Source organism: Penicillium rubens, assembly GCF_028828025.1.
Source record: "Penicillium rubens strain IBT 27055 chromosome Unknown utg000002l_segment0_segment0, whole genome shotgun sequence".
In the NCBI taxonomy this organism is placed as follows: Eukaryota; Fungi; Ascomycota; class Eurotiomycetes; order Eurotiales; family Aspergillaceae; genus Penicillium; species Penicillium rubens.
The window spans coordinates 1023358-1045563 of NW_026890600.1; the positions used below are offsets into that span (position 1 = coordinate 1023358).

Consider the following 22206-nt stretch of genomic DNA (forward strand, 5'->3'; position numbering starts at 1 on the left):
TTCGTCTATCTGCAACCATTCAACCACCGAGATGTCCTGCTTGTCGACTTTCTTTTCTGTCTCCTGTGCTTGAAACACGCCCCTGCTTGCGTTGCCATGTTCCAATTCTTGCAAGCTCGTCGGGTGTTCGCTGCGCGCGTTGTGAAGCTGTTTTGTCTTTGGATGCATCTTATTCTCCTTGTTATGACTGTCGGATTCCGTTCCCCGCTCGACCTGGCGTCATGCGCTGCTTCAACTGTAGGTCTAGAAGGACAAATGTTGTGCAGCGCCCCGTCAATTTTCGCCTCTCTCATGGAACGTCTTTCGATCCAACTATGAACTCGTTTGAGCAACCAAATACGCCTACAAATCCCCCGCAACGAAGGCGTCGGAGATCTCGCCCTCAGGCTCTGCCACCTCCGACTCCTGCCTCAGATGCAGTAGAGACTGAAGATACGTCTTTCGTCATTAACCGAGCAGTAAAATTCCTGCTCCAGGAACATGGCTCTCGCGTAGCTGCCTCGAGCTTGTTTCCCCCCGAGATACCCCCCTCACACATTCGCTTGTCCGTAGCTCGATTTGAGAAGGGGATGGCTCTCGCCAGCCGAGACATTCCTTGTTCTTCGTGCGGCACGCTTATCCCTACTACTGACACACGTCAAGTTCTAGATGAGGATTCTTTACTAAGGCCATTGGAAGGATTCCTCGATCGCTGTGGTTACATTGATGGCTTTTGGAACCTGTGCTCAGGATGCCATGCCGCACTCCTACGCGGTTCTGTTCCAAAGTTCTCCGCCGGGAATAAGGTCAATGTTACTCTGTGCCAGCATTACCCTGACTCCCTCAAAGACCTTACCCTCACTGAAGAGTATCTCATTGCCAGATCTCACCCCGTTGGGGTGATCGTGAAGCTGCGGCCCGGGGGCCGAATGTCGCCAGCAAACTACCATGCGCTACGTGGCCATTTTATAATCATACCACAAGATCCAAAACCCCTCCTTCAAATACTACCCAGTCCTGATTTACAGTTCACGGAGCTCATAAAAGTCTTTTGGCTCGGAAATCGTGCTCCAACCGATGACGATCTTCGCCCTTTTCTGATTGTGCGCAAGTCCAAGGTCCTCGCCGCTCTCCAATATCTTATCCAACACAATCCTCTCTACGGAGACGTCACAGTTGCACATTCCACCATTTACAACTGGCCTAACGAATTCATACCATCTGATTTACAGCAGCAAGTTATAAGTTTGGATGAAACGGACCACAACGAGCGAGTCGGCTATAGCGTCAACTTACAAGAAGGCAATTATGAAAATGACTGGCAAGCCGCAGAGGACGGCTCAGATCACTCAACCGGAAACTCTCTTCCAGTCACTGCTTCCGTTACCGTTGATGTCAACGGAGAGCGCCAGAACCCTGACATGCGCCTGCTTAACACGATGAACACTCTGATTGGCGATTCATCACCGGACGTGCAGCCGCGATTTGCTCCCGCTGTTCACATGGACCAGACTGGCCTATCATATGATACCCATCGATGTCCTCCTGCGATTGAATATGGCGTTCGAGGGCAGGCGTTGCTCCTTAACCAATGGCAGGACCATCACTATTTCACATCTGCTTTCCCTACACTTTTTCCCACGGGCATAGGGGGTCATCTAGACGACCGGGATGTTCCTGTGTCGCTCGCTGCTTTCGCGAATTGGGCACTACGCCATCATAGCCGAAGGTTTGGCTATCTCCCTGGCCGCATAGCTTTCTAGCTGACTGGTCCAGATTTTCCCTGCACAGGACTTTCATGTATTTGCTATATGATGTTATCCAGCTGCGCAATTCGTGTCTTGGTAATTCATTGCTCATCAAGCGATCTCAGTGGGCCTCTGTGACACGGGATCTTAACTCGTTGAGCAGTGATCGCCTACGGAAGGTCGCTGAAGAACTCGCTGCAAACCAAGTATCTACAGATGCGCTTGTTCGACGACTACTCAAAAATATAACTGCCATCGGGGTTCAAGTACCTGGGTCCTTCTTCCAAAAACTGCAGATGCGCGCCGAGATTCGAGGTCTGCTGGTACGCGAAGGAATGCCTGCATTCTGGCTGACAATCAACCCGTCTGATCTTCAAAATCCCCTTGTGTTTGTTCTTGCTGGACTGCAGTGCCCATCTGATAGCTCTACCAGTCTGTCTTCGGCAATTAGGTGTGAGACAGCAACGTCTGACCCTGTGGCTGTCGCGAGATTCTTCCATTACACATGCAAGGCAGTCCTTGACGGTCTACTTGGTAGCAAGCCTGCTGACATGGGGATTCTTGGGGACGTGTCTAATTATTTCGGTGTTGTAGAGAGTAATGGCAGAGGCATGCTACATCTTCACACTTTGGTGTGGATGCGGGGAAATCTTGGTTTCAACCAACTGCGAGACCGTATCCTTGCAGATAGCCATTTCGCAGATCGGATGATCAAATTCTTAGAGTCAGTCATCATGCACAGCTTACACGGGCCAGATAGCAGCCCCGGAGAAACTGTCTCAAGCACGCCGCCTTCACCGACCGCCCGAGAGTCAGACAGCGAATTTGTCAATAAACTTTTCCTTGACAGCAACGCTATTGCTCGGACCAGGCAACTGCATTCCAAGCGCCACACAGCGACTTGTTTCAAGTACCGGCGGCCAGGAGCAGGCCACGACTCTTGCCGCTTTGGCATGCCAAGAGATCTTTTAGAAGTGTCTAAACTAGACGAATACGGCATTGTGCACCTTGCACGTAACCATGCTTGGGTTAATCCATGGAACCCTTCCATCGCCAGCTGTATCCGCTCAAACCACGACATCTCTTGGATTCCAACTGTGTCGAAATCACTGTCGCTCCTTTACTACATCACAAATTATGCGACCAAAGACGATGTTTCGCCTGCTCAGATGGTGACGAAGGCTGCGTTATTAAAACATGCCATTGATCGCGCAAACTCCACATCTGCGCCAAACACAGCTGATATACGCCTTCGCGAGAGAGGAATGGACAAATTCGCTCTCCGCTGTTTCAACAGCTTGTCACAAGACCGAGAAATTAGTGGAGTGCAAGTAGCGAGCACATTACTCCAACTTCCATCGTATTATACACTGAACTACAACTTCACCCGTTTGAATCTCTGGTGGCTGAGACGATATGTTCGTTCTATGATCCATCCGGAACGCCTTCCGAATGCTGTGCCGTCAGAAACAATTGGAGAGGAACCGTGTAATTTTGACCAAAGCACGAACGCTCCGGCAAACATATTTGATAATTATAAATGGCGGGGTGACCTCTTATCGTCCCTGTGCATCTTCGAGTACTGCATGATAGTCCGCACTAAGAGACTCCAGGATGCAACGACAGAAGACATTCCATTTCATGAGACGCATCCAAGGCACCGCACACATTTGCAGAGACTGGCTCGATCTGCTTCCCAGACAGCCACTGTGACCCTTCAAGGCGAGCTGACAGAGTTCCAGTCCTCGGAGGATTCCATGCCAGGTGGACACCCTACAACCACTGCAATTCAGAATGATCTAGCCGAGATTCTCCTGGGACTCTTCATTCCTTGGCAGAACTTGCAATCACTTTTCCATCAAACACGTACTGGCTCTGCCACAACAGTCGACCTTCATCACATCTGGATGTCTATCGAGCCAACACTTTCATCATATGTTCGCACTTTTGCGCAGAACATCGAACTTTTACGGAAATCAAAGACCGATTGCCAGGCAGATGCTATCCTGCGGGATCGCTCGGCGCAGAATACATCGTCAGTTGACCAAGACTTAACCAGTCCGCCCTATCCTATATCCGATTCTGAAAACGAATCCATACGTTTTTCGCAACACGTGGACGACTCTATAAGCAAAGAAACACTTTTGGCGGCTTTTTTCGCAATAGGTCGGGGCTGGTCGAACGAAGCAAATGATGCCCAGCGACGTATTCCCACTCTCACCTCGACAAGTTTGCCCTCTTCGCCCCTTCAATTTGATAACTTTGGACCAATTCCGATTTCAAACAGCACACTTTACGAGTCCACTGGGCTCCAATTCTTCCCTCTGTTTACCCTGCAAGAATGGAAAACCCGTCTTCAGAATATTACCAAAGCCGTAAACCAAGACACACAACCTGGAATGCCCACCACTACTGCTTCAGATCTTGACGATTTCAATCTTGGAATGGCTGACGACGTTTTGGTTCCCATTTTGACCGAACCAGACCTATCACTTGACTTGCAACACCGTCGTTCCGAAATCGGTCAGAATCCCACGGGTGCCTCATTAACGTCGCTGGTGCGCGATATTATTCCACTGAATGAGAAACAACGTCTTGTCGTGGAAAGAGTCATCTCTAACCTCCTGGCTTGTGTCAACCACCCGTATGACTCTTCCATGCGGCAGCAAACTCTCCTCTACGTGGGAGGTGAAGGCGGAGTGGGCAAGAGCCAGATCATTAAAGCGATTGTCGCCGTGATGGACCTGATCCACCGCAAGGACGAGGTTATCCTAATGGCACCTACAGGAGCTGCTGCCGATGTCATCGGAGGAAGCACGTACCATACGTCCCTTGGGATTTCTCTCAACCGCTACAGACGGGGTGGAGTTGCTCCTAGAGTTCGCAGCCTATGGTCTCGGAAGACCGTCATGATCATAGACGAGGTGAGTATGATAGACCTCTCCGCATTGAGTATTATCAACACACACTGCAAGATCGCTCGGTCTCTGGATAGATCGTCTCCGCATCTTTTTGGGGGGTTACCTGTAGTGATCCTCATGGGCGACTTTCATCAATTTCCTCCAGTCCAAGGACAGGCCTTATGGAAACTTCCGCGAAATGATACAGAACAAGACGGAAAACTTATCTGGAATCAATTCCAACAAGTCATCATCCTTCATGAACAAATGCGCCAGGCAGAGGACATACCATATCAGAATTTACTCGGTCGGGCTCGATCCGGCACACTGACATCCGATGACTTGTCAACTTTAAATTCAAAGGCGATCACTTCTCTCACTGACCCACATTTACAACCTGCAACGGTCATTGTCAAGTTGAACTCTCTTCGGCACGTCATTAATCGTCTCCAGATCGAGCGCTTCGCCCGTGCCAGACATCAGAACATTTTTGTTTTTCCGGCTCTCCACACCCGAACAAGATCTTCCGGCCCAACTTCCCTTCAGCTTCGTGCTGACGACCTACTGGGTCTACCCGAGCAAGGCGCAAAAGTCCCCTTCCCAGGACTCATCCTGTACACGCTTTCTATGCCGACAATGGTGTTAACAAACATTTGCACACCGGCAGGCTTGGTCAATGGTGCAACTGGCCAAGCCATGGGCATTGCGATTGACCCACAAGGTGAGTTACTGCTTAATATATATCTTCCGCCGTCGTTCTGAACCGAACTACGTATAATTAGCGGAATTTTTGAAACTCGACGACTTGTACATCTTTTGTACCAAGCCTCCAGTCTGTCTTCTTTTCAAACCAGCCCGCACTCAATCGAATCTCTTCCAATCGCTTGATAGTGGTATTTTACCTATCTTTCCACTCGAGATGTCTATTACTGTGAAAGGATATTCAGTCCGACGGAAACAAATCCCTATCTGTCCGGCATTTTGTCTCACTGACTATAAAATCCAAGGCGCAACCCTCGACTCTGTCATTCTGGATCTGAAAGACGATACCAAAAGTCGGCGGCAAGAATCCCATCGAAAATACTGCTCCACATACGTGCAGCTGTCACGCCTACGTTCGCTGCATGGCCTTCATCTTCTGCAATCGATTAGTATGAGCGACCTTGAGCACAGACCTGACCCTCAATTACTTGAAGAAATGCGAAGATTGCAAACGCTTCAAGAGCAGACTCTTGGTACGTGGCAGACAAATTCTTAAAACTAAGTGGCCAAATATCCAATCATCTTTTTCCACGTCTTACATGCATTTGTATGAGTAGACTCGTGTCCTATATGTCGTAATCATCCTCTCGAAGAAGCGGTCAGGAAGTTTGGGCTCATCACATTTTCGCTCGTATCTGCGCCTGATATGCTTCACCACAGCTATGTCTACTTTATCCCTTCACTTCGTTTCTTTTTATCCCCCTAGGTATTTGGAGCCCACACTATTCTGTATATATCTACTTTCGATATGCCATCAAATAAATCCTTCCCGCCATTCTTCACGTCCTCGATTTCATCGGGAATGTTGAACCGGATCCAACACGCCCCCGTAAAGGGCTTTCCTTACAACTACGTGTTTCACTCAATATACCAAGCCAGGATATTCATTCAGACGATGTTGAACAGAATGAAATCCCCACCCTTATCAGGTTCTTTAATGAGGGCAACCGGCCTGATCTTTATCAACCAAATGCTTTTGTCTATTCGTCAGGTTCTTTTCCTACAACCTCGTCTGAGGATGAAGGGTTTCATATTGTTCTTCACGCTCACAATTTGGATCGGTAGGTTTGCCTTCTCTATTTCAGGAACATGCTTATATAGTCTAGTCACCCTGGTAATCAGGAAGATACAGCCTCATACTTTATGCACTGTCCCGGAGCTGCTCAGCCAATAGTTACTTTCCTCGGCGTCGCGGCGTCGTTCTTGAGCGGGGTGGTCACTTAAACGACGGGCCAACTCTACTTCACTATGCTGAATAATCGTTTTATAAGATATTGTCTCTCAGGCATTGTCTATAATGCTCGATATCTCTTATCTGGCTGCAGCAGCATTCATCTTTTCCTCCTTTGCTTTCTTCTCCTCCCGTTCGCTAAAGCGATCACCGAAAAGACCGATATGAGGCCGCATCAGAATCGTGTATTTGATGAATTCCTCCATGCAATCCACGAGACGATCTCGGTTGCCACTAGGCATGAGTCGTTGATCTTCTGGTTGACCTTCATCCGGAAATTGCGTATATGCCCTGGGGATCGAGGACTGATTTGGAATGGTAAACATGCGCATCCACCGACCCAGGATACGCAAAGAGTTAACGGCATTAAACGATTGGGATCCACCGCACACTTGGGCAATGGCCAGCGTTCGGCCTTGGGTAGGACGGACACTTCCTGTCGTCAAAGGAATCCAGTCGATCTGGTTCTTGAATACAGCGGTCTGGGGATAGAACGAGTCAGTAATTACTGCACTGAGTATTAGAACTGTCGCGAAAGGTCACTCACTAAGTTTCCGTGTTGCTCAGGCGAGACCCAGACATGCCCATCACTCCACACACTAAGCTCTCGGAGCTCCTGTACTTTCGGATGATCGGTATCGCTATCGTTCTTCACCGGAAGACCTTCAGGATCAAAGATACGCACATCACAGCCGAGCCGGAAAAGGATACGGCAAGCTTCCAGTGCCACTAGCCGCGAATATGACCTTCTCCGAAGACTGCCATAAAGTACCAGAACCCTCAGCCTCTTGTTTGTAAGCTGCAGGTCAAGTTCAGCCATGTCCATTGCAGTAGCCAAGTCTAAGTTATTGACCCAGTCTTCAGTTGCATCGTCGCTAAGAATGAATGGCCGATACTTCTGGCGGATATCTCGGCTATCTTCACTTGGACGTAATGCTAGAGTTCGATATGAGACATCGATTTGGCGGGTGTTCGCAGTCACTTGTTGAGGAAGAGCGGAAGACATCCTTGCTGAATATTTGGGGTGCAGCAGAAATGATGAGGTTGCCGTCCTAAATGTCGAGGGCGCTCTTTGTATAAAGTAAGATAGCATAGGTTATACTCGTGAAGGTAGATGGCAAAGGTAACAAAAAAACAATGACTGTTAAAATTGATGACTACACGCGCTTAGTTGTAACTATAGTAAAAATTATCCCGGAAGGGTGTATGTCACTAGCCAAAAATGATTGGATACAGATAATAATGTCTTTGCCCCACCCAACTGGACATTAGAAGAAATGACTAAATATCGCCACTGGGTTCCGTTTCAGCTTGGTCGTATGTTCAGACTACTCTACGAGTTCAACTACACTCCCCAAATACGTGCGTTCATTACTCTCATCCCCATTCCAAGAACAAGGGTGAAGGGAAAGGAAATCCGTAAATATGAAGAAGTGTGACGCATCATCCGCTCGAATCCGCGAAAATCAACGGCGTTCTCGCACACGGCGCAAGGAGTACATCCAGCAACTTGAGCAACAATTAAGGTCATTCCAAAGGCTTGGCGTAGCAGCGACACAGGATGTTCAAAAAGCAGGAAGAAAAGTTGCGGCAGAAAATGCTTCTCTCCGATCCCTGCTGATGATCCATGGTGTTACCAAAATACAAATCGAGGAATACTTGGAATCTCAAAGACAAACAGCGAGCTCTATCCAATCTCAGTATCCATCAGTTGTCTCCCTACCATCAACAAACTTACACCGGCCGACGGCCGACGGCCAACCTTCTGTGGATCACCACCATTCTCTGTCTTCTCAAGAGGTGAACAGCACGTCGCATCCGCCTAAAACCCTTGAGGTGAGATCTTCGCCGCCCAGATCCGACCCAAAGATCAGCATGAATATCTCCAATAGACAAGAATCAAGTGCAGGGCGAGCAGTCGAGCTCGGTTCCGTCACAGCTGAAACTGTCCCTGATTCACAGCACTTTGGCGGTGTTCAGGATACAGGTCAATTTACATCGTGCGTGACTGCAGCAAGTCTTATCGAATCTATACGAAATCATTCAGACTTTCGTGATGTGCGATCCGAACTTGGATGTGATTCGGAACCAAATTGTATGGTGAAAAATATGTCGATTTTCGACATATTGGATAGGTGATAGCCATGAATATCTGCCAGATTCAGTCAGGTAGACAATAAGATCTATTATCATGAATAATTAGTCCGACAGCATATAAAGGAGTAGCTTACCATAGCGATGCATTGATTGGATTCCTTTAAGCACTGTAAGCGTTCATCCAACCCAAGGCCGAACGCTCGCCTTTTCCCAGGTGTGTGGTGGATCATAATCGTTTAATGCGGTTAACTCCTTTAATATCCTCAGTCGCTGCATGCTTATGTTACCATCACAAATCAGTTTGGAGGAACTTGTTGAATATACAATCTTGATGCGGGCCCACATCAAATATATATATATATATTTTTTGCGCTGATTATCAGCGAACGAGAGGGGAAGAGATTGAAAAATGCGAAGAGAAATTCTGACGCAGCTTAGACTTGAGACAGGTTGTGAATAGTGGACGATAGAGTAAAGACCCGTATAGTCCTTTACTGTGAAACCATGCTTCTTAAACGTCGTACTTTAGTCTTCTACCTCATTATCTCTTACGATGAGTAACCTTAACCAAAGCAAAAGACTGCTGCAGCCAACCAGTCGCAGTGTAATCCTCCATCGATGCTGGTATTGTGATCCAGCCGTGGCCCTTTCTTATTTAAGGACAAAGATCCTAGAATGGCCATTTGTCTCCTCCTCTGCCTATATCACCTAGGTGGATCATCTCAACACTGACACGGTGCTAATGTTGGAATTCGGTTCATTGATCTTGAAGCTCTCACACCGATCGACGAGATGCCGGTAGTAGTCAGTCAGCACCTCTGGCTGTGGAACAATTTGCCATTCCATCCTGAACAAAAAGTCGAGTTCTAGCATTGCCAGTTCCATCGTGCTGATTCCGCCTATTTGAGCGTATGTCTTGTTGGTCCAAAAGCTATCGCTCAAGCCTTTGCTGGCGACTGCCGCACTAACAATCAGGAATCGATGAATCGTCAGACTGGAAACCGTGAAAGCAGGATATAACATGCAGAGCCGATCAATATAATAGACCATGCTGAGAAGTATCGCCGACGGGAGTTTAGCATGCGTAGCCAACCGCTGAAGGTAATTGAACACGGGAATTTGGGGTGCAGTACGAGAGTGAAACCTAGTTTGTTGACCCTGCTGGAGTGGCATTTTATCGTTTATCCGAATCAATTGCATGAGCATGCTCGAGATAAGCACCACCAAGTCGGACGGTTCAGTCAATTCGTACTTCGCAGGCAGCAACTTGACATCAGATCTGGGATGCCACCTTTGCCCCAGCTGCGAAATGTTCAGTTTTGAGTACAACCGATACACTAGAGGTCCATTTGGTGAGTGGGCATCGTCTTGGCTTTTGCGCTGAAAGTTGTTCGACATAAGGATAGAGATAGAGCGCGGGAATGGCAATATCAGGCTCGGAACAGAAGGTGTCGTTTTATTAATGGTATTAGTGGCTGAAGAACAATCGTCTACAGCAGCAGGTTGTGGTAATGCCCAACGATAAGCAGGGGCCCATACTGGAAAAGGTCTTCGTGCTCTTGTTAATAGCTGAATAATTTCGACCTTGAAATAGTATTATACCCACCCAAAGCGCATAGTATCTCATTAATCAGGCCAGACGAGCGATGGATGATGGATATTAAGCGTCTTATGTGGGCCCGGGGAAAAAGTGGGGAGGAACACAGATGAATTTGACAGACACAGAAGCTTTAGGCAAACATAATTTCGCTCCAGGGACTGGTATCCAGATGACTTGAAAATAACTTGTCTATTCGGGGGACCAACTTAGACATATTGAGGTGACCAGTTAGCTTATAGTTGTGACAAGACTCGGCTGGGCTGGGCTGACGCGGGAGCTTTTCCATATTTTATTTAATAAGCAATGTTTTAAGCCAGGGTGTAGACCGCCACCAAATGTTTGCGGGGAATAGTGGGTTCCGGTGGTCACTCACTGAACTTTATTGGATGGGGGTTTATTTGCCTTGGGTTGTCTCCTGATCTCCCATCCGCCCCTTCCCAACCTAACCTCTTCTCTCTTGTTACTTACCAAAGGGTACATCTTCAAAGGGTATACTCCTATTATCCGCTAGATTACGGTCGGCCTCAGCATGTACGCTATCTAGGCGTCAAAAAATGGAGTCTCATAATTCTCGTAACTCAAAGTCACCTGACTATCCATTGACAGTCCAAAACATGTTCAATAATTTAACTTTGTCACCGGAGTTATCCAGACAACAGGTCGGGCTTATCACCCAGGAAGTCATATTGCGTGTGTTCATGCTGATCCAGACAAATTCTGACCACTAAGTTATGACTGTTTCTATTATTATTAAGTGCATTGCCTATCCGGAGGCCTCTAGATCGGCCCTCGCTTCAACATAGCCTTGCCCAAGTCGCAAATTTCCTCTTGTTTTTCGATTCAGTCTTTCCAGCCAGCTCGCTTGGCTATGAATTTGGCAACATAGACAAGGCCAAGCAGTACTGGAACCTCAATCAACGGCCCGACAGTGGCGGCAAGCGCCTGATTGCTGTTGGCACCAAATGTTGCGACAGCGACAGCAATAGCAAGCTCAAAATTATTGCTGGCAGCAGTGAAACTTTGAGTAGCAGACAACTTGTAACCGAACCCGAGCTTGTAAGTCACAAGAAGAGTAATGAAGAAGACGACGATAAAATAAACGATGAGCGGAGCGGCAACTCGAACGACTGATACAATCTGATGAACCACCTGGCGGCCCTGAGATGCGAACAACACAAGGATCGTAAAAAGAAGCCCAATAAGGGACCACGGGCCAGCCCACTTCAGAAAAACCTGGTCGTACCAACGTGGGCTAGTTATCTTTCGAAGTACAATGCGGGTAATGATTGCGGCACCTAATGGAATGCCAAGGAACACCGCCACGCTTTTGGCAGCGGTAGAATATGAGAGTGTAACTTGACTGCCCGAGTGGCCAATGACCTTAATGAAGAGGATTGCCAAGGGAGCGAAGAGCACCATCTGAAGCAGTGAATTTACCGCAACAAGAATAGCGCAATATTCATTATCACCGCCAGCGAGACCGGTCCAGATGAGAACCTATTATCATGATCAATTAGTCTCTGATTCCGGTACAACATAAACATAGAAAGGGGTAACTTACCATAGCGATGCATCTGGCTAATCCAACGAGAATCAACCCCTCCCGAAGTTCTGGCTCGTCCGGTAGGAAAGCCCATGCTAGTGCAAGCTGGATCATATCAGTACATATCACCATGAGGAGTGGGATTAGTCTCACCATCAATAAAGGAGCAATAATCCAATTGATGAAGATGCTGAACCCAATTTGAATCCAGACCCCACGCTCTCGGAATACATGGTGCAAAGATTCGTATCGTACTTTGCAAAGAATAGGATACATCATGACCAAGAGACCGATTGCTTGCACCGGTTAGCCAAGGCCTAGTAAATTCACAGTTCACGCGCACATACCGATTGGGATGGAAACCCCCACGAATTTCCCTTTTTGGAGAGCAGGACCCGTATTTTCAACAAAGTTGCCTAGGATAATTCCAACGGCCATGGCAAGGAAGATCCACAAGGCGAGAAAACGATCTAACCAGCCAAGACCTTTGAAGGCTGATTGCTTGGCTGTAGACTCTTCCGATTCTTGCTTTTCGACATCCTCAGCAGTAGGAGTTGGCGGCTGGCTATGCAGTATTGAGTTATGATATTCCGATTCCTTCGTCGGGTGCCGACCTGTTGGGGCGGCCATATCCAGCTCCGAATAAGATATGATGGTTTGGAATCTGCGAAGGTATTGTCTTCAATGGATATTTCGAAGGAAAATCAAAACGTACGCCAGTGATTTGCAGAAACCCCTGTTAGCTGGAGTCGTCTGCAATATATATAGATTTTGATTTCTTGTCTTAAAGGGCGACACTAATCCAAATTAACTCAGAACAGGCATTTCGGTGGCCAATCAAACTTTACGAGTGACACTTTATTTCGCTCAGCCAATCACCACAAAGGAGTGACATACAGCAAAGTTCTTGGCAACTCTGGCTTTGTCATTGGCATGTAAGATTTCGAGGCTCGACTTGTTCGATGTTCCGCACGCATTTTGGATAGAATGCAGTCTCTGTGTTTCTTACAAACTTTGACCAGTCATATTGTTCGAGTGACATGTCTATGGCTGGTACAGAACTTCGCCCGTGTTGGAATAGGGTTCAATAGCAGTGTCCTCTCGTCACGTAACAGAATAAGGCCTGCTTGCTGCCAGTCTAAATTGCACTTAGTGCTCAGGATCTGAAACTATGGCCAGGTATTGATTTCTAATCCGGCAATGTCGGCAGGATGCGACATTGCACATACTGTGACTATATCACAGATTCTCAATCAACGCTTTGATAAACTGTGGGGCAACAGCCGCTAGTGAATGAGATATTACACAAGACTGCCTTTTTCTGCTAGATAGAGAATGTTCTAGATCAACGGATTGTTGAGTTCCCTCTCTTACAAGCTATTACTTGTTATATAAACCCCACGCGCTGCCTCCATTCAGTCTCTCGCACAATTACTTATACGGGAATTGAGACACCGCTTATGAAGCTTTTCTCGTTTTATAATTACCTCAAGAGACGTTTCCCACCTGTACCAGTCAATTGCGGATTACTTTAACAACCGAATCACTCTTCCAACGAGCTGTTCCACAACGACCGCCCAATCGATCCCAAAGGCACATCATGGCTAAGCCTAGTGTATTGTTCGTCTGCGTTCACAACGCTGGTCGCTCCCAAATGGCCGCCGGCTATCTCATGCATCTGGCTGGTGACACCATTGAAGTCCGCTCTGCCGGATCGGCCCCAGCCGACTCCATCAATCCAGTCGTTGTCGAGGCTATGCGCGAAGAGGGCATCGACCTCAGCAACCAAAAACCTAAGATTCTCACTGCCGATGCAGTCCAAGACAGCGATGTGGTCATTACCATGGGCTGTGGCGATGTCTGCCCCTTCTTCGCTGGCAAACGCTACCTCGATTGGCAACTCAATGACCCCGCCGGGCAAGGGTTAGATGCTGTACGGACTATCCGTCACGAAATTCGTCAACGCATCGAGAGGCTCATCATCGAACTCCAATCTTCTACCTGAACACAACTGGGAAGATCCCCTAATGTAGCTGTGAACCACTGCTCAACAGTTTGTCAAGGGTGCTTGGCGAACAGCCGTTGTGCGGGGGATGGCCGTTGGTTGCTTTACTTAGTATGAAAAACGAGGAGTCAATGTCAATTACAAAACAATGTTCACGCTAGTATTCGCGCTGCTATTGAATATGGATATTTCGATAGTAGGCATGCTGTAACCAGATATCTTTGATGGTCTGTTCCCTACATTCGCCATGTATCATATCACTAATTAATCCCAGCTTCGGTCTGTCCATACAAGGATGCAGGTTGAAGTTGGATCCGGATAATAAAGATGCGGTCGGTCTGGAATTAAAGGAATTATCTATTACTATATATTTATTAATTACGTATAGTTGATCATAGTGCAGTTCCGAGTACGCGCCGATAAACAAATAGTGAGTTGCCTTGAGGTCTAAGCTGTTTTCGAAACTCGCTGCGTGTTAATAGTATAGACCAATTCTCTTATCAACCTTGTTGAGTCATAAGGAGTTGCATCTCCACGTCTTACATACATAAAGATGGCTTGTAAAAACCTAAATCCTAAATTCATCCATTTAGATTCTTACCAAACCAGCGGTGAGATATATCTAGGATATATCATATATGTGTTCGTGTCTACAACAGGGATTATGCGCCATAATAACCCTAAACACAAAATCACGTTTCGCTCTTACTCACTTCTCCCATCACACAGTCACTCCCGAGCCTTCGCTAGAAACCACACTGATCAGACATACTTCACCTCCACCTCTTTAGGTCTGATATACGCCTGAGAACATTATGCCTTCGAATTCTACTTTTCCCGCTATTATCCATATTCGGGACTTTGTCGAGCATGTCGAACCGGATCCTACACGTCCCGGCAAAGGGCTTTCCCTGCAACTCCGTGTTTCGCTCAATCTACCATGGAAAGATATCCAGTCAGACGATGTTGAACAGGATGAAATTCTCACCTTGGTCAGATTTTTCAATGAGGGCAATCAGTCCGACCTTTACAAACCAAACACTTTCGTCTATTCCTCCGGTTCATTCCTGACTACTTCATCTGATGACGAGGAATTTCATATCGTCCTCCACGCCCACAATCTGGACCGGTCAGTTTGTCCCATCTGCTACAGTACCAAGCTTACGCAATCTAGTCATCCGGGGAATGAAGAAGATATCGAATCGTATTTCATGCACTGTCCCGAGGCTGCCCAGCCAATAGTGACATTTCTCGGTGTCGTTATTGAGCGCGGTGGCCAACTAAACGGCGGGCCCACTCTTCTTCACTACCGTCTCCAGACTACTGTTTACAATAGTTCAACCCGAACCAATCACACCTTTCCCATCACCGCTTACTTTAAAAATGGTCAGCGTTGGGCCAACTTTCCACCCTTGAGTATGAACACCCATGTTTTCTTGACCGGTCGTGTTTTCGGCCTCACAAAAGAGCATCGCCAGTTAGCTGTCGTTACGGATGATATACATTTTCTCCCAACACCAAATAACCAGTTGCCCGCTACTCCTCCCTCTACTGGTAAACGGAAGCGCGTGGACCGTTGGTCTCAAAGAGCCGGCCCACAAACGCCCACCAAATCGGCTGCAAGGCCACAGACCGAGTCCCTTCATATCACGTACCAGTCCCAGGATCCCACTCAAATGATTGCGCCTGGTGAGGACGATGAGGAAGACGCGCAAATTACATGGCCAGACACGCCCGAAGAAATCAAAGCCTCGTCGCGGACTACCACCCCAGTTCCGGAAAGGCGTTCCCAACGACCACGTAAGACATCATATGCCGATATACTTGCACAATCGAAATACGACACCTGATTCATGGTTTTTCATTTCAAGATGTTACGGCTATTAGTCAGATTTTTCTACGTCCTGATTCGTCAATGTCACTTAATTCCAAGTACCAGTCGAGCAACACAAATATGACTTCACTTCTTTTTCCGGCCTTTCCCTATAGATCGTTTCAGGGCCACAGCGTGCGCAGCGCGCGTCTCCAGTGGAATACTGCCAAGAAACGGGGTCAGGGATAGAGTAACTATAATAGGCATAGCGTGTTTTGAAAGAGGGTTCGAGAAAGAATCTCCGTGTGCAAGTGGTGAAACTGATTTCGATCCATCCTGTAGAAGTTGAGTCGGTTTGCAGAGGAAGTGTACTATCATGGAGGCATTACGGGGTTGTTCATCTAGCCAGAGGACATGAATCAGCAAATATCATCATCTACGTAGTCCGTGACCTATGTAGTATATATAACGCCACCTAGACAGGTATAGTCCAGTATTCGATACACCAGACCGGAGATTGTACGGTCACACTCTCTTCCCTTAGGTCGCGCAGATCAAGCTTGTACAATTCTCCATTTACTCTCATCCGGTCAACGGCCCTTCGGCGGAGATATGGTGGCCCTCCGAATTAGGGATGTATTAGCGCGGAAGATCGATTTCGTGTCTCGTGATTAAAGCCGTAGAGATGCCTGCCATTAGCCGACATTGCTGGACGCTAGTCCGACGGTAGGCTGAAAATCAAATTCCCCCTAATCCGTAGTACACTCGTCTATAGTAACCCCCATCCCGGTGAGATGAAATGCCCTATGTGATGAAACGCCCACCAGGTACCTGCACATTCGAGCGCCGTCACTCCCAATCCATGTATTGAACATTGCCAGAGAGTAGCAGAAACAATTATTATCTGATTTCGTATTCGATGCTTTTTTTTAAACAAAGATTACAAACTGTTAAAGTGGCGGATTACAAGACGGCACGCGCTACTAGAAAATGCACCGTTTGCTATTATGACGCCGAAGTCATCCACAAGGACTTCTAAAATGAATAGAAAAGACGACATTGCATCATTCCGCCTACCTAGTGGACTATATTGACTTTTTATACCATCAAAATTATGTTACCTAAGAATATACGAGTTTTGGTGAAACTCTTGGCAGTAGAAAGGTACATAAGACAAAATTACCGATAAGGCGAATACATGGAAAGGAAACAATCATGTAACATGATGTATGAGAAATACTAGCGCCGCTAAACGGAACATCGGCCCCACAACCCTATGCGCAAGTAAGAGATGGCCTGCTTGAAGGAAAGATAATGCTAAAGGTACTTCCAGACCGCAGCCCGCAGCAAACTACGCGGGCTTACAGTGCTGCAAGGGATAGGACCAAATGTAAATTTATGTCAACATATGACCTGCGTTTACAACAAATGCTGGAGATGCAAGTCTGAGCGAGCTTCTGAAGCCTCGTGACGTTTTACGTGTTGACCTAGGAATTCTAACGAATATTGAGACTAGCCAGTATTCCAGGATGCTCACATCCAAGGACGTTCTCACTACCTTCCATGTCATGTAGGTATATCGCTTCCGCCTCGTCATATTTCCCTTGGCTGGAAAGAACATTGCCAAGGGTACTGACACTGGTGAGCGTGTCAGGATGCTCACGTCTAAGCACCTTCTCTCGTGCTTCCAACGCCCGTCGGTGCATCGCTTCCCCCTCGTCATAGTTTCCTTGGCTGGAGAGAACTAAGCCAAGGTTATTGATACTGGTGACCGTGTTAGGATGCTCACATCCAAGGACCTTCTCACTACCTTCCATGTCATGTAGGTATATCGCTTCCGCCTCGTCATATTTCCCTTGGCTGGAGAGAACTAAGCCAAGGTTATTGACACTAGTGAGCGTGCTAGGATGCTCACGTCCAAGCACATTCTCTCGTGCTTCCAACGCCCGTCGATGCATCGCTTCCGCCTCGTCATATTTCCCTTGGCTGGAGAGAACATTGCCAAGGTCACTGACACTGGTGAGCGTGTCAGGATGCTCACGTCCAAGCACATTCTCTCGTGCTTCCAACGCCCGTCGGTGCATCGCTTCCGCCTCTTCATAAACTCCTTGGCTGGAGAGAACATCGCCAAGGTTACTGACACTGGTGAGCGTGTCAGGATGCTCACGTCCAAGCGCATTCTCTCGTGCTTCCAACGCCCGTCGATGCATCGCTTCCGCCTCTTCATAAACTCCTTGGCTGGAGAGAACATTGCCAAGGTCACTGACACTGGTGAGCGTGTCAGGATGCTCACGTCCAAGCACATTCTCTCGTGCTTCCAACGCCCGTCGGTGCATCGCTTCCGCCTCTTCATAAACTCCTTGGCTGGAGAGAACATCGCCAAGGTTACTGACACTGGTGAGCGTGTCAGGATGCTCACGTCCAAGCGCATTCTCTCGTGCTTCCAACGCCCGTCGATGCATCGCTTCCGCCTCGTCATATTTCCCTTGGCTGGAGAGAACTAAGCCAAGGTCACTGACACTGGTGAGCGTGTCAGGATGCTCACGTCCAAGCGCATTCTCTCGTGCTTCCAACGCCCGTCGATGCATCAATTCTGCCTCTTCATAAACTCCTTAAAGATGTAGAAACCACCCACAATTAGATAAGAGGGTGGCAGCATTCAATCGATCTTCATCATCTACGTCACATATAGACTGCAGCACACTGTTGGCATGCGCAAGGAGCGACCGGCATTGTGACCAGCTCTCGTACTCGCCACCTGGAAATACCCGTGCCATAATCTGGCGTGATTTGGCCTGCCAGCCGTAAAGCTGCTGGTGCATGTCCAGCCACGCCCGGACCGATAACTGCACGAGGCGGTGCATATCGAACAGCCGTTCGTTTATTTCTAGTCGGATCAGAGAATAGCTGAGCAGCGGCGCCAATGCATCGTGGAAGTCCAGGATATCTTGGTTGTGGTCGCGCACCAGATCTTCGGGGATTCCCTGCCGATCGAACATACTCATCAACGCCAGGAGATCGGTCGCCGTAGGCCGCTCCTGACGGATCTGCTCAAACGATAACTGCCACGTTGTGATCACGGCATACCGAATGCTGGGATCCCTCCGGAGATCCGCAGAATCCTCATTCTGGAGAAGCCGCGTCCGCTTCGACTCGCTTTCATGGAAAAGCCGAAGGTATTCCGTGACGGTAACAAGGGGCAACCGGTTGGCAATATACGCCGCAGCCTGAGTGATAGCCAATGGGATACACTCTAATGCCTGGACCAGTGCCCTCTCGTTCCCTCCAGACTCTCCAGACTCTCCTGATTGGGGGGCTGGAATCCTTGCCCGTAAAAGCGACAGGGACTCTGCCTCATTCATTGGCTGAACCCTGATCACATGACTCTCGCTCCCCACCAGATTCCGTGCCGCAAGACCATTCCGCGATGTGATCAGCATCGATCCATGGGCGGCCTGGGGCAGGAAGCTCACCAACGGCCCTCGTTCGTTGAATGTATTGTCACTGAAAAAGATCCCATCGTCATCCGCATTATCTAGCACCACCAGCCAGCGCCCATTGCGTGCATCACACAACCACTGATACACAAGCTGGAGAATGTTGATCTTCGGATCGTCTCGTCCCGGAATCTCCGCAACTGTGGCAATCTGCTGGTAGCCCTGTTCCAGCCGCGCCGTATTGCTGGCGTGGATCCAAAACACCCACGTGTCCGGTGTAGATTCTCGCACACGATAGGAATACTCGATGGCTGTCTGGGTTTTTCTAACATGCAACGAGTTTAGTTGTTATTAAACAGGCTTTCTTATGGCACAGCTAACCCAACGCCGGCCAACCCCACCAATCCCACCCGCTCGTGACGCTGGCCGATCGCCCTATATCTTTCATTGATCGCACTGATCACAACTTCGCGGCCCACAAACATCGGGTCCTTCTTAAAAGGGACCGTGGAGCACGGCTGGGGCTTCGGACGCGTCTGCGCTGAATCCAGTTCCTATTAGCCCGCAAACAGACCCTGGATCGAGTCACCCACTGAACCGAGCCGCCACCATCGATGGCGCGTCTTTTAAGAACTGCCGCAATTTATCGACCGCCGTGCGATACCCGGCCGCGTTGCGCGTGTTGAATTTGACCACCATCGAGTGATCTGCATGCAGCGGCACCTTGTCCTCTACATGGTCGGGGAGCTGGAGAAGAGCCGAGTCTGCGCCAACCGTCGTCACAAAATCCCCGGTGCGTTTCCACCGTCCGCTTTCTGAATCCTAATGCGACCGTCAATACATACTATAGCCTGTTTCAAACGAAGACCAATACGTACCAATACTAACTGCCTCGTCTGCTCCGTCTCATAGAAGCTCACCACCTTGCGGTCCCGTATTAGATTTTTGAAATCCGCCAGCTGGTGGATCAACAGGTCCGATTTACTGGAGATCTGCTGTAGTAGTCGCTCTCGCGGATGGCTCTGGTCCCCTGCTAGCATCTGCTGGATATCGTCCATCATCAATCCTTTATGTGGGATAGCGAAAAGGATCATGCCGTAAGTGGCTTGATACAGTGACGTGATCGCCGGGTGGTCTCCCTCCATTGTCTGGATAGCCTTCACTAGGCACTATAAATCGATGTCAGTATATCATACATGATACCCATTGGATAGTGGTCCTACATGAGCCACGATAATGCCTCCAAAGCTGTGTGCGATGAATATCAGAGGTCTCTGTTGGAGCTAGTCAAACAATCAGCTCAAAGTTGCTATCAATAGACAGTCCAAATAGCCTTTCCTACCTCCTTCGTATTCCGGATTTTCTTGATCTCTTCTATCAGCTCCCGCCCATAGTCGAGGATCGTATCGACTCCATGGCTCGACAGCTTGGAATTGTACCCGTATATCATGGTGCGGCACTGCGGAAGATCCTTCGACAGGAAGTCACGGAGCCACATACGACCAAGATTTCCTCTTCCTTGCCACGATCCATACGCATGTCCATCTAGTCCGGCAATGGCAATGATGCTATCATGCGTCTTCGATTAGTATCAAGTTTCTAAATGTAGGTAACGGCACAGGTCCGTACTCGGCAATCACAGGCTTATTTCCGTCTGGCATGTAGAGCTGGGTAAATCCAAAGAAGTGGCAGTCAAAGCTGATGTCATCATCTCCCATCTCGATCTGCCAGTCTCCGAGCGGGTTGACTCTCAGCTCAGCGAGGAACTGAGGCACCCCACCGCGAAACTGCACCAGCGCCGCCCTCTCTGTGTCACTTTCATAGCATGAAGGAACGATTTTGATCTCCGGTTTGATGTGCGATGTCTCGTCATCGGCGAAGTTGTCGTCGATTGCCTCTTGCAACGTGGTCTCGAGATCCCCATCGGGCCGTTCTCTCGACAGGCCCGTCACACGAAAAACGTACCACTTTTTCTGACTAGCCATCGTGATTTGTTCTTATTGTTGGTCATATACTTGTGAATCAGACAAGAACAAAGAGCAGACTGGACGTCCCCTGCTGGAAAGATAGCCACTTTAGCCTGCCGGTGAGGCTGAATCAACCAACATGTGCGGGGTTTACGCATGCACCTACAATCATCACTTCGTAGATAATGCTGCATACCATGCAACTTGCTCCAAATCACTTTTTGATAGAGAGAGTAATCAAGCCACATACAGTATCACTCAGTTGCTATCGAAAGGCTATTTTCCTACAAAAGCTATTTACCAGAACCTTAACTTCACTTAATAGCTCGTGACATCCTCCGTACCCCTTGCCCTGACATCACGTGCAACAGATTTGAAACTAAACCTGCCTCGGTTTAGCTCAAGGCTAGCCATTTTGGACTTGGCGCCTCATGAGACGACTGTGCTACGTGAGACCACATCCAGGGCGAAATGAAAAGATTTCCGTTTCTCGGGGGATTGCTTTGACCCTGAACTCCACGTGACCGATAGGCAGCAGATGCACCAAAAACGACCGTTTAACTTACAATCTCGTCAAAAGCTCCTGGTGAACAATGCCAAATGGTGAAATTTGCCCGCTCTATTCTGTATTTTGAGCACGGTGAACGGTCAAAAATTGTGTTTTCTTTTTCGTCATACTCGGACCATCAATTTTGCTTTCATATATCACTGTTCACTTTTGCTCGACTGACAATATTCAAATTCTTTTGATTTTCAACGGTCAAACCACGCGATATCTGACCAAATCCAAATATTGTAGGTCCTTTGCCCATGCCGTATTTGAAAGTCTGTTGATGTTAAGCGTCATACATTTTTTGGTTCTCATAATTGCTGTATACACGAAAACTATGCTCAAATGACAGTATCCAAATCCTTTCTTGTTGTTCAACGATCAAAACGAGGGCTTTGGGGCAACTTATACAACATCACCATTGCCGACCGAATTGTAAGGATCAAATATGGCTGTTAAATTCGCACCAAATATTCGAGTCTGGCAAATACACCAAAAGTCATCAATATTCCACTGGTCGGCAGATTTCAACAATTTCTAGATATCGTTGATACGGCGGTGAAGCGTCGTATGG

The 22206-nt window shown here is 48.1% G+C and overlaps 9 protein-coding genes across 9 annotated transcripts; 4 read left to right on the top strand and 5 right to left on the bottom strand.

Annotated features, from left to right (window-relative positions):
- Window positions 1–314: 314 nt before the first annotated feature.
- Window positions 315–5389, top strand: N7525_002840 (uncharacterized protein; the record flags this gene model as incomplete). Its single annotated transcript, XM_061212482.1, has 2 exons — window positions 315–1708; window positions 1771–5389. The coding sequence occupies 2 exons, from the start codon at window positions 315–317 to the stop codon at window positions 5387–5389; spliced, it is 5013 nt and encodes a 1670-aa protein (XP_061069503.1).
- Window positions 5390–6700: 1311 nt separating this feature from the next.
- Window positions 6701–7713, bottom strand: N7525_002841 (uncharacterized protein; the record flags this gene model as incomplete). Its single annotated transcript, XM_002556774.2, has 2 exons — window positions 6701–7102; window positions 7168–7713. 2 exons carry the CDS (start codon window positions 7711–7713, stop codon window positions 6701–6703), a joined length of 948 nt encoding a protein of 315 aa, XP_002556820.2.
- Window positions 7714–8045: 332 nt separating this feature from the next.
- N7525_002842 (bZIP transcription factor) lies at window positions 8046–8677 on the top strand (the record flags this gene model as incomplete). The annotated part of the gene is made up of 2 exons (XM_061212483.1): window positions 8046–8620; window positions 8668–8677. 2 exons carry the CDS (start codon window positions 8046–8048, stop codon window positions 8675–8677), a joined length of 585 nt encoding a protein of 194 aa, XP_061069504.1.
- A 757-nt stretch (window positions 8678–9434) lies between these two features.
- Window positions 9435–10115, bottom strand: N7525_002843 (uncharacterized protein; the record flags this gene model as incomplete). Its single annotated transcript, XM_002558459.1, has 1 exon — window positions 9435–10115. The coding sequence occupies one exon, from the start codon at window positions 10113–10115 to the stop codon at window positions 9435–9437; it is 681 nt and encodes a 226-aa protein (XP_002558505.1).
- A 1042-nt stretch (window positions 10116–11157) lies between these two features.
- On the bottom strand, window positions 11158–12490 carry N7525_002844 (arsenic resistance protein; the record flags this gene model as incomplete). The annotated part of the gene is made up of 4 exons (XM_002558460.1): window positions 11158–11814; window positions 11879–11965; window positions 12014–12156; window positions 12208–12490. The coding sequence occupies 4 exons, from the start codon at window positions 12488–12490 to the stop codon at window positions 11158–11160; spliced, it is 1170 nt and encodes a 389-aa protein (XP_002558506.1).
- Window positions 12491–13460: 970 nt separating this feature from the next.
- Window positions 13461–13865, top strand: N7525_002845 (arsenate reductase ArsC; the record flags this gene model as incomplete). Its single annotated transcript, XM_002556778.2, has 1 exon — window positions 13461–13865. One exon carries the CDS (start codon window positions 13461–13463, stop codon window positions 13863–13865), a length of 405 nt encoding a protein of 134 aa, XP_002556824.2.
- An 815-nt stretch (window positions 13866–14680) lies between these two features.
- N7525_002846 (uncharacterized protein) lies at window positions 14681–15715 on the top strand (the record flags this gene model as incomplete). Its single annotated transcript, XM_061212484.1, has 1 exon — window positions 14681–15715. The coding sequence occupies one exon, from the start codon at window positions 14681–14683 to the stop codon at window positions 15713–15715; it is 1035 nt and encodes a 344-aa protein (XP_061069505.1).
- Window positions 15716–17174: 1459 nt separating this feature from the next.
- Window positions 17175–18266, bottom strand: N7525_002847 (uncharacterized protein; the record flags this gene model as incomplete). The annotated part of the gene is made up of 1 exon (XM_061212485.1): window positions 17175–18266. One exon carries the CDS (start codon window positions 18264–18266, stop codon window positions 17175–17177), a length of 1092 nt encoding a protein of 363 aa, XP_061069506.1.
- Window positions 18267–18290: 24 nt separating this feature from the next.
- On the bottom strand, window positions 18291–21100 carry N7525_002848 (uncharacterized protein; the record flags this gene model as incomplete). Its single annotated transcript, XM_002558463.2, has 7 exons — window positions 18291–19440; window positions 19497–19656; window positions 19709–19937; window positions 19994–20284; window positions 20339–20398; window positions 20458–20683; window positions 20745–21100. The coding sequence occupies 7 exons, from the start codon at window positions 21098–21100 to the stop codon at window positions 18291–18293; spliced, it is 2472 nt and encodes an 823-aa protein (XP_002558509.2).
- Window positions 21101–22206: the final 1106 nt, after the last annotated feature.